At 30.6% G+C, this 12,095-nt stretch overlaps 2 protein-coding genes across 8 annotated transcripts; both read left to right on the top strand.

The window, feature by feature from the left end:
* The first annotated feature begins 1,647 nt into the window (after window positions 1–1,647).
* Window positions 1,648–2,468, top strand: LOC112746849 (heavy metal-associated isoprenylated plant protein 27-like). The gene has a single exon (XM_025794982.2). The coding sequence runs from the start codon at window positions 1,667–1,669 to the stop codon at window positions 2,135–2,137; it is 471 nt and encodes a 156-aa protein (XP_025650767.1). The 5' UTR covers window positions 1,648–1,666; the 3' UTR covers window positions 2,138–2,468.
* A 2,425-nt stretch (window positions 2,469–4,893) lies between these two features.
* Window positions 4,894–11,430, top strand: LOC112747711 (lysine histidine transporter 1-like). 7 transcript variants are annotated; one of them, XM_072217549.1, is made up of 12 exons: window positions 4,894–5,455; window positions 5,864–5,935; window positions 6,046–6,362; window positions 7,511–7,617; window positions 7,718–7,822; window positions 8,523–8,684; window positions 8,892–9,275; window positions 9,525–9,918; window positions 10,481–10,586; window positions 10,706–10,797; window positions 10,890–10,958; window positions 11,181–11,430. In XM_072217549.1, exons 6-12 carry the CDS (start codon window positions 8,536–8,538, stop codon window positions 11,277–11,279), a joined length of 1,293 nt encoding a protein of 430 aa, XP_072073650.1. In that variant the 5' UTR covers window positions 4,894–5,455; window positions 5,864–5,935; window positions 6,046–6,362; window positions 7,511–7,617; window positions 7,718–7,822; window positions 8,523–8,535; the 3' UTR covers window positions 11,280–11,430. The 7 variants fall into 7 exon arrangements, with proteins under 7 accessions (XP_072073650.1, XP_072073651.1, XP_025651668.1 ...); XM_072217550.1 differs by having other exon boundaries at window positions 8,485–8,684; XM_025795883.3 differs by having other exon boundaries at window positions 8,450–8,684.
* Window positions 11,431–12,095: the final 665 nt, after the last annotated feature.

Genomic DNA, 12,095 nt, shown 5'->3' with positions numbered 1-12,095 from the left:
CCCCTTTGCTTGTACCTAGCTCCGCCCCTGCCCATGAGTCCATGACAGTTCACAATAGGCAGTTAGAGTGCTATAGACACAGTCCATGGTCGATGCCTCAAAGAGAAATGAATTCTCTCTAGTTTTTTTAACATTGGATAGAATATACTGTGATCTCTTACCTTTAATTTTATAAATAAAATTAAAAATAAATAAGAGAAAAAAAATAATAAATGATTAAATTAAATACTAGATATTATTTATTTATTTTTTTATTAAAGAGGATCTACTCCTACCTCAAAGCCCAAATGTCAGCCAGAAGAGCATAGTTGTGGTCACTAGCTTGATCCAACAAAGCAAACTATATATCTCTCAACAACACATGAGATGAGTCCTATTTATTTGTTTATATTTCTATTTTGTATTGTGTTGGCACATAATTTCTTATGACTTGTCAACTAAATATATGAAATAGAATAAGCATTCAAAGTATGTATTTTATCGCATAAGAAAATGTTTGTGTAACACAACAAATAAAATGGATAATAATGAATTCATCTAGCTAATGTTTTACGTCGGGTTATGTTTCAAACTAAAAGGTTAAAGTTAGTTAACGAGTACTTACGACAATAGAAATAATTTTATGAATTTGATTTGATCATAGAATTCTAACTTTTCATACTCCGTTTTAGTTGGGTGTTTTTATAATTCTCACCCAAAAATCTTAATTTCTTCGTTTATTTATTGAGGTAATAATCAAATTAATATTTAAAAATAAAATATTTTTTAAATTTAGTTTTTAAATTTTTTTTAATTAAATTAATTATTTAAAGAATTCGAATTAATTATATTTATCTTCCAATCACTTTATGAATAATTTCTTTTCAAAGATTAATGTTATAAAACGTTAATTAATAACATATATAATACCTGATATGTCTAATAGAATTTGATCAAATATATTTACAAAAATTTATTAATTTAGTTATTTTCTTTAATTATACAAATATTATTCCTAATATGACATAGTAACTAAATTGATAAATTTTTGCAAATATATTTAGTTAACATCTAATTGAACATGTTATGTGTCATGTATGCTATCAGTTAATATTTTATATCATCCATTGTTGATGAAAAGTGTGAATGGAGTAACTGAAAGACAAATATATTTAATTTGTAATATTTGAAAGACTAATTTGATTAAAAAAAATTTTCAAAAATATATTTAAAAAATATTTTATCTTTCAGAGACTAATTTAACTATTAACTCTTTATCTATTTATTTCCTTTTATGCATGTGCTTGAGCTCCTTATCAATCATTATTCATTCGTTGGTATTAAATTGTTATAACTAGAAGACTAAAACTAGACATCAATTATTGTTTAGTCAATTACAAACTTGTTCTTTTCTTTTCACCTTGGATGATGATGATTTTATGAACGATAGGTGGGTAGGTTTATTGTCTTCACTTTTCACCACGGCAAATAAAAGAAAATAAAAAATTAAAAAAATATATTTTTACTAGAATAATCTGGTTCACTTTTTTTTCACTAGAATCTTCTGCCAAAAGCAGGGTCGCATTCGATCTTATGATTGCTCCTTTAGGACTATATATAAAATTTCATAAACTAAGCAAACTAGCTAGCTTAGATTAATGAGGCACGTAAAAACTAATAAACAATAATGGGTGTTTTTGATAGTATTGGAGAGCTGTGTGAGGAATGGTGTGGAATACAGCACAAAAGTAGAAAGGTGAAGCAAATACAGGGAGTGGAAATAAAGGTGAAGATGGATTGCGAAGGATGCGAGAGAAGGGTAAAGAAATCAGTGGAAGGGATGAAAGGCGTGACAGAAGTGGAAGTTGAACCCAAGCAGAGCAAGTTAACAGTAAAGGGTTACGTGGATCCAGAGAAAGTGTTAGAGCGTGTGAGGCAGCGCACCGGGAAGAAAGCAGAGTTCTGGCCATATGTACCATACGACGTCGTTCCGCACCCATATGCGCCAGAGGCTTATGACAAGAAGGCTCCGCCTGGGTACGTCAGGAACGTGCTCTTGGATCCAGAAGCTTCTCAACTGGCACGTGCTAGCTCATTTGAGGTCAAGTACACCACAGCCTTCAGCGATGAGAACCCCAATGCTTGCACTGTTATGTGAATATAACATAACATGTTATCTGTACCTTGGTTATTCAATGCTGTGCATGTCATATGTGGAGCTTCATGTACAGTGTCATTGTACAAAGTGGCGGGTTGTTCAGGAAGCACTCTGCCATAGTTGTTAATGCAGTGAATAATGGAAATTACAAAAGAGTGGTAAACCGATCCTATATTGGTCTGGTCTAATGATTGGACCGCACAAGATAAAAAACATCAAAATTAATGTTTCGAAAAGTAACGATATTTATGCAAACTATGAAGAGTTAGAAAAAAATATTTATGTATTGAGTAGTGATAGAGTAAATAAATCTGTTATATTTAATTAAGAATTGAACAACAAAAATACTTTTTATTAACGTAAAAAATGACAATCCAAAAAGACTGAAAAATAAATTTAAAACACAAAACAGAAATTTTCAGTCCGTGAATGCACAGGTCTTCTACTAATAACCTTATGCATTGTTATTAAAATCGGATCAGATCGACCAAAAAATTAGTAAATTGAATCTTGTATTGGTCCAGTTTGATGATTGGACCGTACAAAATAAAAAACTAGTATGAATTGGTAAAAATCAATCTAACCGAACCGTTTCAATTTCAAAATTTCCTTAAAATGAAAAACAGTAGCCACAACCACCAAGCTAACTTGCTTGTTACTAATGTATATGCAAATTAAAAATTTAAAATACATATTGATATCTTTGGACAAATAATTCACTCCTATTTAATTTACTTTAATTTTATTTATAAGCTCACTTATTTTTAAATTAATTATATTTTTATTTAACCGTAATTATAAACTCACTTATTATTTTTTTTCATAATTTTTCAATAAATACTTGTAGTATATAATAGTATAATAGATATAAACTAATTAATACATTATTAAAATTTAAAAATAATAGTTATTTTAATATAAAAACAAAATAAAAATATTTATGATAGAATAAAATTAACAAAATACTTATTGTTTCTGTTCCATATTGTTTAGAATAGTTAGATATTTTTAAAAGAGTAATGTTAGGGGACAGCTAACTTTTGTGATTGGTAGCCATTAAATAGCCATCAATGATGATTTAATGGTGTGAGATTGATGTGAAATTTCATCGAATGACTCACCTTTCTCTGCTGGTTACATGCTGGCCAAAATTCAATAAAATTGCTGGCCCCTAGATTTTTTTTTTAAAATAAGGCAAATCACCCGTATAAACCAATGTCACACCATAATTTCACAATTCAACCAAAAGAAAAATGGATACATGAATCAACCAAATATACGTTTTTATGTAATTCGAATTGGACAGCTTCAAATTACTCAAGAGTTGATGCTGATGCCCATAGTAATTCGAAAGAGAGTGATTCGAACTGCACACATTTTGTGATATAATTTGTAATACTTTTCTGTCCATTCTTTTATTAAAAAATTAATAATTTAAAAATAAAAAAATATATATTTTTTTCATGCATTAAAAAAAGCTAATAAAATATTTAGTTATGAAACTTCTTTAAAATAATAATGAGGTATCAATTCAAATTCCATACAATACTCTTTTGTCCATTTTTAATAGCTCACGAATATTTTTTAATAAATTTTTTTAATTATATTACAAAAAATATTTTATTCTATGCAAAATAATTTTAAAAAATGGCTTAAAAAATGTTAGGAGTACTATAAAAATTTGTAATGTTCTAATGACTTAGGTAAATACATGCATGTACTCAAATTTTAAATAAAATACTCTACATAGTCAATAATAATTTAGAAATTAAAAAAAATATTTTATTTTGTACAAAATAATTAAAAAATATATTTTGTTCCATACAAAATAATTAAAAAATATATTTTATTTCATACAAAATAATTTTAAAAAAGGACTTAAAAGATGTTATGAGTACTATCAAAGTTTGTAATATTCTAGTGATTTATGTAAATACATGATAAAAATATATTTTCTTTAATTCTAAATTATTATTGACTATGTAGAGTATTTTTTTAATGTCTTAAGTCATTAGGACATTACAAATTTTTATAGTACTTCTAACATCTTTTAAGTCATTTTTTAAATTATTTTGTATAGAATAAAATATTTTTTATGGTATAATTTAAATAAATTTATTAAAAAAATTTATTAAAAAATATTCATGAGCTATTAAAAATGGACAAAAGAGTATTCTATGAAATTCGAATTGATAGCTCATTAATATTTTAAAGAAGTTTCGTAATTAAATATTTTGTTAGTTTTTTTAATGCATGAAATAAAATATATATTTTTTAATTATTAAATTATTAATTTTTTAATAAATTTTTAATAAATTATTAATTTTTTAATAAAAGAATGGGTAGAAAAGTATTGCAAATTATATCACAAAATGTGTGTGTAAGTGTGTAATTCGAATCAGGTTGATTCGAATTAGTACTTGTGTGCATGTGTGTAATTTGAATTAGAAGAATTGTTCTCATTCGAATTACATAGAAACGTGTATCTGGTTGATTCATGTATCCATTTTTCTTTTGGCTGAATTATGAAATTATGGTGTGCCATTGGCTTATATGGATGATTTGCCTTTTAAAATATTAGTAAAGATATATATTTTAAATTTTTAATTCTAAATTTTTTATTATATTTTATTTTTTATTTTCATAAGATCAGATTAATCAGTTCAATCAATAATTCACCGGTTGAATCAATGACCCAATAATTCAGTACCTTAATCGATTCGATTCTGGTAACTATGACCTTAGGTGGCATCTCATTTTTTCTTTTTTTTTTTGTTTTAAATCAAAAAGAAAAGCAAAGGGAAAGTGAACGGAGAAAAGGAAGAAGCTCTCTGCCTTATACCACTACCACTACTTCGTCACACACACTCCCTCCTCGCGCTCTAGCTCCCAACCCTACCTCTTCAACCCCCGTTTTCCTCCTTCCAGTTCGTATGTCTCTTCAATCTTGGCCAATTTATTCCTCCATTATTCTAAGATCACCAATCGCTACGAGCCCATCCGAAATCCTAACCGTAGCTACTCGAACTCGTCGTTTGAGAGCACAGCGACGGCGACGACGCGGGTTAGTTCAGCCGGTGGAATCCTTCATTGACACTTCTCTCTCTGGGCTGCTTCGTCGAACTTCATGTCGCGCCAGCTTTCTTGAAATGGCGACGTCGAACCCTTTCCATTTGCGAGGTGACGATGCCGAGGACCCCTCACGGCAAATCGCCGCGGCGGCAGTGGCGTCTCCACTCAAGAAGGGTTCAGCTGCGGCGGCTCAGCGGCAGCAGCAAACTCAGTTGGCTTCTAAGCCTGTTCCTCCTGCTCAGGCTGGTGAGCATTCTATTTTGATTGATTCGTTCGTTTATACCTTTTTTCATTTCTCTTTTTGTGTTGTTTGATTTAATTTTTTACTATTTGCCACATTTTTCTGCTATATCTCTCTACTGCTATTAGGTTAGGTTTTAGAGAGATGAGTGTCGATTTCTGGGAGAAATTTGTGGGAGTGACTGAAAGATATTTAGCTTTACAAGTTCGATTTATCTCTTCCTTCTGATTCTCCGATCTGATGATGTAGGTGGTGAAGATCTCCGATTAGATATCGGAGGTTAGTAGGGTTTAGATTGATTCAGGATTTCTCATGTATCCTAGAAATTGTAGGCATTAGATTGAATTTGGTTTTCTGTTATGTAATTCATAGAAGTTTTGAATAATTTTAGTTGTTTTTCGATTTTCTGTTAGATGGAAAGGAAAAAGCAAGAGGATAAAGTGAAGAGAGTGCAACAACAGGAGAAACATTTTAAGCGTGTTAAGGTAAAAATTATTGGGTTTCCTTCTCACTTCTCAAAGAATATTCAGTTAAAATTTATTTATCATCAGAGAATGAGAAGAATTTGATGAATAATATTCTCTTACCATTATAGTAAGATCTTCGGATGATCATGAACCCTGCAAGGTGGCAGATCATCGACACCTACATTGATGGAGTAGCTGCAGCTGCTAGGAAGTGTGATGTTGGGGATGAAGGGGAGAGTTATGAGATCTGTTGCAGTGAGGTGGACCACAAAGGCAGCAGCGGCAGCGGGACATGGGGGTGTGGCATCAAGCTCTGGTATCCCAGCTACCATTGCGACGGCCAGAGACGGTAGTCATGGATACCACGGTTTTGATGATAAGCGGAAAACAGAGAGGGTCGCTGGTTCAGGGGCACTGGGGCAGTAGTTCTGAGATTCAAATCTAGGTACAGTTTTTCTCAATACTTCGGCGGCTAATCATATTCAATATATGCACACTCTATAAACTCATTTTAGGCAACATGCTCTGAATTTTGACTATTTTAATTTTTAATGTATTTATTATTTAAAAAGGACTTAAACTTTCAACTTTTTAAGCAATCTTAAATTCTTAACAGATATCTTGTGCTTTAAAATTTATATTTATCAATCAAATGAGTTATTATTATTATTATTTGTGTACATAATAAATGGTAGTCATTTTTAAGTACACATAATAGAATTTCCAATCTTGCTATATACTATAATGATATTGACACTGATTGAAGTTAGTGAATTGGGTTGCGCAAATAACAAATCCTAAAATCCATTCAATTTACCTTTCAATTTAGCTCTTTTGGGTGTTAAAATTTGTGGAAAATGTTGCAATATATATTTTGATCTGTTTTCTTACAATTCTTTCTTTTGTTCTTTCTCTGCTTTTTTGCTTTTTATTCTGTTTGTCCTGAATGTTCAATTTCAAATTTCCATTTCGTTGCTGTGAGAGTCACAGTTTTCTCATCTCTTTCTAGCTCGTTGTGTTGTTTTCTTATAAAATTTGTTTTAGTATTTGGCCTCTGTTTTATTTCAACCTTTTCATCCCATTTCAATATGAGAACTAGCATAGATATGATAAATAAGATTAATCCTGAAATTACCTATCTTTGGTTGGGGATTTCATATTCTGGAGTTCATTGCAGTGGAGTGGATGTAGGAGATAGATGAGTAAATACTGCACCATATGCTTTTGACACTAAAGGATCGTCAAGATCCTTTATGGCTAGCTCTTTTTCCAAAATGAACCAATTATATGCATTACCAGTTGTCCCTCTCCCTTTAAATCTCATCTTTTTTACTTACCAAGTCTTGCATCATCATTTGATAATAAGATGAATTCATATCAGTTCCAAAAAAGTATTTAAATTTTGAAGTATGCATTTAAGTTTACATATCCACTATCATGCTAAAATTTGGTTTCATGTTAACTGTACAATTATGCAATATATAATTCAATGAGGGGGACACCATTGATATGTTTGTTGCTTTTATGCAATGAACAGAAGAGTCAAAATAGTAAAAAATATGCTTCTGAAGTTGCTTGTGACATGTTTTGCAGGATTTTACCAGCTTCTATGAATGTCCGCACTGAACATGGCCATGATGAGCTAAGGAATGCTTCAAGTCATGGATTGCGGCACCAATTCCAGCAAGGTACAAGCAGCGGTAGGTGTCGAACTTCTTTGCAACCACATGGTGTATTTGGAAGCATAGAAACTGCAAAATGTTTCAAAGCAAAAGTCTAAATACAGAAGTCGTGAAATAGGAGATAAAGTATTGGAGCCAAGCTTGGGTGTCGAATAAAGAAGAGTGCAGGATAGGAAAATTTGAAATCCAATGATATAATGGACTTGAGGAGTGGATGAAATAGGTACATATGCTTTGTCATATTGTGGTTATTAAAATCAATCGTACACAAATAACTCCTCCAATTAAATTTAAACAGAAAAAGTTAAAATCGTAATAATTAAGATGGGATTTATCATATTTTAAGCAAATTTTAAATTTATTTTTGTGTACACCAATTTTATCCAACCGAAACTCCATAGATAAAATAGTGTTATTAATTACTTTGTGTGAGATGAAAGGAAATTTTAAGGTGAAAAGTATTTACCGCGGCGTTTATTAGTATTAATCTTTAATACATATCGTATTTTAATTTCATAGAATGAAGGATCAAATTATGGAAAAAGGTAGGTTTTTCTTATGTCATCTACAATAAGGTAATTTCTACGTAAGTTTTTTAAAAAAAGAAAGTTAAATAAGATAAAATTATTTACAAAAGATATTAATAAAAGATAACTGTAATTAGGATTTTAACTGGACAAAAAAAATCAGAGTGATGTTTGAATCTTTTAATTTTTAAGTTTTAAATAATAAATATAAAGATGAATAAATAAATTTAAATTAAAACAAAAACAAAAAAGATTTACAAAATCTTATACTTTATAAAAGGAAAGACGATACTTTTTAATCTTTTGTTATCTTTTCTCAACAGAATATCAATATAAATAGTGTTACTACTGAACACAGTTGGTTGAAGTTCTCTTGATTGAACACAACTGCTGCAGAGAGAAAGAGAAGATGGAAGAGAATAATAAAGATATCAATAATTGGCTCGCAGTGACAAGGTCCAGGAATGGGAAGTGGTGGTACAGTGCTTTTCACAATGTCACTGCTTTGGTTGGAGCTGGAGTGCTTGGGTTTCCCTATGCCATGTCTCAACTTGGATGGTTTGTTTATTCCTTTTATCCATCTCCCTCAACAATTAACTTTATTTTTCTAATTGAGATTTTCTTTTTCTAACATAAGATTCAGCTATCATATATCCTAAAAACACACCTGAACATTACTACTAATCAAAATTTGTAATTTTCTTCTATAAATGTATTAAAAATTTAACTTTACATCTTTTTCTATAAAAATTTTCTTTCTCTTAGGGGTCCTGGCATCACAGTTTTAGTGCTTTCATGGATATGCACGTTATACACGGCATGGCAGATGATTGAGATGCACGAGGCTGAGTCTGGGAAGAGGTTTGATAGGTACCATGAATTAGGGCAATATGCCTTCGGGGAGAAACTAGGATTATGGATTGTGGTGCCTCAAACACTCATAGTGGATGTTGGTACGGACATCATTTACATGATTACTGGTGGAAATTCCTTGAAGAAGGCCCATCAGATTCTTTGCAAAGACTGTAAGCCAATTAGAACCACTTACTTCATTATGATCTTTGCAAGCCTTCAGTTTTTCCTCTCGCATCTCCCCAGTTTCAATTCCATCATTGGTGTATCTATTTCTGCAGCCGTTATGTCCATCTGGTAATCACATATTTATTTATTAATTAAAACTCTGTTTCGATCTTGTTTCGGAGCCAGAAACAAGAAGATAAAAATCGGTCATTATATGTATTTCTGTTTTTCTGTTTTTTATCTTTGTATTTCTGTGCTAGATACAATATCCAAACACAGCCTAAAAGTTTATATATATTGTATGCTAAAATAATATTAGTATGGTAATTAATTATATTAGTTAAGAACTTGATAGTTACATATATTTGAAAATTGCAGCTACTCAACGATTGCATGGATAAGTTCGGCTCATAAAGGTGCCTTACCGGATGTGAAATATGATGGAAGATCTTCAACTACGACGGGGAACGTTTTTGACTTTTTTACCGGTTTGGGGACCATAGCATTTGGGTATGCTGCACACAATGTGTTACTTGAGATCCAAGCAACAGTTCCTTCGACACCGGAGAAACCTTCAAAGAAGGCCATGTGGAAGGGAATGATTGTTGCTTACATTGTTGTGGGTTTGTGCTACTTCCCTGTTGCAATCTTTGGCTACTGGGCTTTTGGAAACTCTGTTACTGATAACATCCTCATGTCTCTCGATAAACCCCACTGGCTCACTGCCGTTGCTAATATATTTGTCGTTATTCATGTCACTGGAAGTTATCAGGTACATTTCGCTTTACACTAAGGCTGTGTTAATTTATTTGCTAGTTTAGAGTTCCAGATTGGGCTTCACGTATCTTAGTTTTATAAATTTTTGTTTACACAAAAACTTAAATAGTTAAATGAACATAAGTCACTAACTAGCTATCAAATTTCTGTTTAAAGAATTTATCTGCACATTAAAAATTAGTTAACATATATTTTTATATAAAGTAATAATTAAAAATCCTAATTCGTCTTCCTACTTATTCTCCTAATAATTAAAAGAGTAAAAACTATAAATTTATATGTTAATTTTTAAAAACATAAAAAATAAAAAAATAAAAAACTTGATAATTAAAAAGATGTATTGCATCATCATCACAATTTATTATCTGGATATATAATATTCAGTCATTTGTATAGGTGCTCTTAGAATAAATAAGAGGATTATCTTCTCTAATTAATTTATGCTACACACGGTGAAAGTAATTTTGTTACAAATATTTATTAATGACTTATCATTTAACTAATAAATGAATGCAAGAGTTCCTGAGAGCACTAAGAAGTTCTCATGTTGTTGCTAGGTGTTTGCTGTTCCGGTGTTTGACATGATGGAATCATTCATGGTACGGAGAATGAATTTCAAGCCAACTTGGTACCTTCGTTTCATTTCCCGCAATATTTATGTTGGTGAGTGTTCTTCATAATCTTTTTCCTACTATATATATATATAATAGTTGTTCTTTTTCAATGCACACGTGAGTAGAATCTAACAGCAACGTTGAAAATTTTGTTCACATGCAATGCAGCACTTACTATGCTAGTTGCAATTATATTTCCATTTTTTGGTGGGCTCCTTAGCTTCTTAGGAGGACTTGTCTTTGCTCCAACCTCATACTTCGTAAGGAAATAAATGAATCCCATTTTATTTATTTATTATTTTGCAACCTACAAACAAACCCTGACGGTATTCAATTTAATGAACTTTCGCAGCTCCCTTGCATAATATGGCTAGTAGTCTATAAACCAAAGAGATTTAGCGGATCCTGGTGTGCAAATTGGGTATGTATTTTTAAAAATTATTCTCATAGTTCTATATAGTTGAATTTCCATATATTGCATAATATGACATCTAATAAATATATAGTGCTCTTAATAACTAATAAAAAATCAAATATAAGTGTAGTACTCTTTTACACACACTAAGAGTGAATGTATTAAAATCTCACAAAATTTGCCATTATACTATATATATGACTCTAAATTTTTTTCATGGTGTTTCAGTTTTGCATCGTATTTGGAGTATTATTGATGGTTTTAGGCTCGATTGGCGCAATGAGGGAGATCATACTGCAAGCTAAGGGCTACAAATTTTTCTCTTGATCTTTTTTTGCACAAAGTAGGTTGCGTCAACGATGATGTTACTCTGGATATTATTCATCACATTTATTCATCTACTAGTGTTAAACCCGTGCGATGCACGGGCTTATATTTAAATTTGATAAATTAAATTAAAAATAATATTTTATAATCATATATTTTTTAAATTTAGTATAACACTATCATCATCGTTATATAATAAACGTGTTAAATATGTTATTTTATCTTTATTCAAAGTAAAATATGAATAGAAGAGTTCGAAGTTTATAATATTCTTGAACCATAAGGAGGGAGATAAAAAAAAATAAGAACATATATAACTGTAATAATAGCATGTTAATTTTACCCTAAATTTTATATCAAAAAGCTAATAAAAATTTATCAACAACCTAATATCTTACTAACTTCATTAGAAAATCATTGGATGTTGTGCTTCTTGTTACACATTTCATTTCAAATTTGAAAAAAGAGTTATAGATAAATTAGTTATATCTATAGTAAAGATTTGTACAAAAGTGTAAATCATAACATGCTATTAAAATGAAAATAATATTATTCTTACCTAAATATTATTAAAAACCTCTTTGAACACGACATTTGTTGTTGATGACTTTGGATTTCCGTCTTCGTTTAGAATTAAAACCCTAAGGCTACTGCCACTCTTAACTCTTGACAAAGCAACATAAAGTTGTCTATGGATGAACATTGATTTTGGCAAATAAAGCCGTACATGTGATAATGATTGATCCTGACTCATGTTAATGGTCATTGCAAATCATACTGTTAATGAAAATTGTCTCCGTTGGAACTTAAATGGCA

This window comes from Arachis hypogaea, chromosome 15 (assembly GCF_003086295.3).
Source record: "Arachis hypogaea cultivar Tifrunner chromosome 15, arahy.Tifrunner.gnm2.J5K5, whole genome shotgun sequence".
Taxonomy (NCBI): Eukaryota; Viridiplantae; Streptophyta; class Magnoliopsida; order Fabales; family Fabaceae; genus Arachis; species Arachis hypogaea.
Note: the sequence above shows the minus strand (reverse complement) of the source record. Positions and strands in the feature narration are given on the sequence as shown.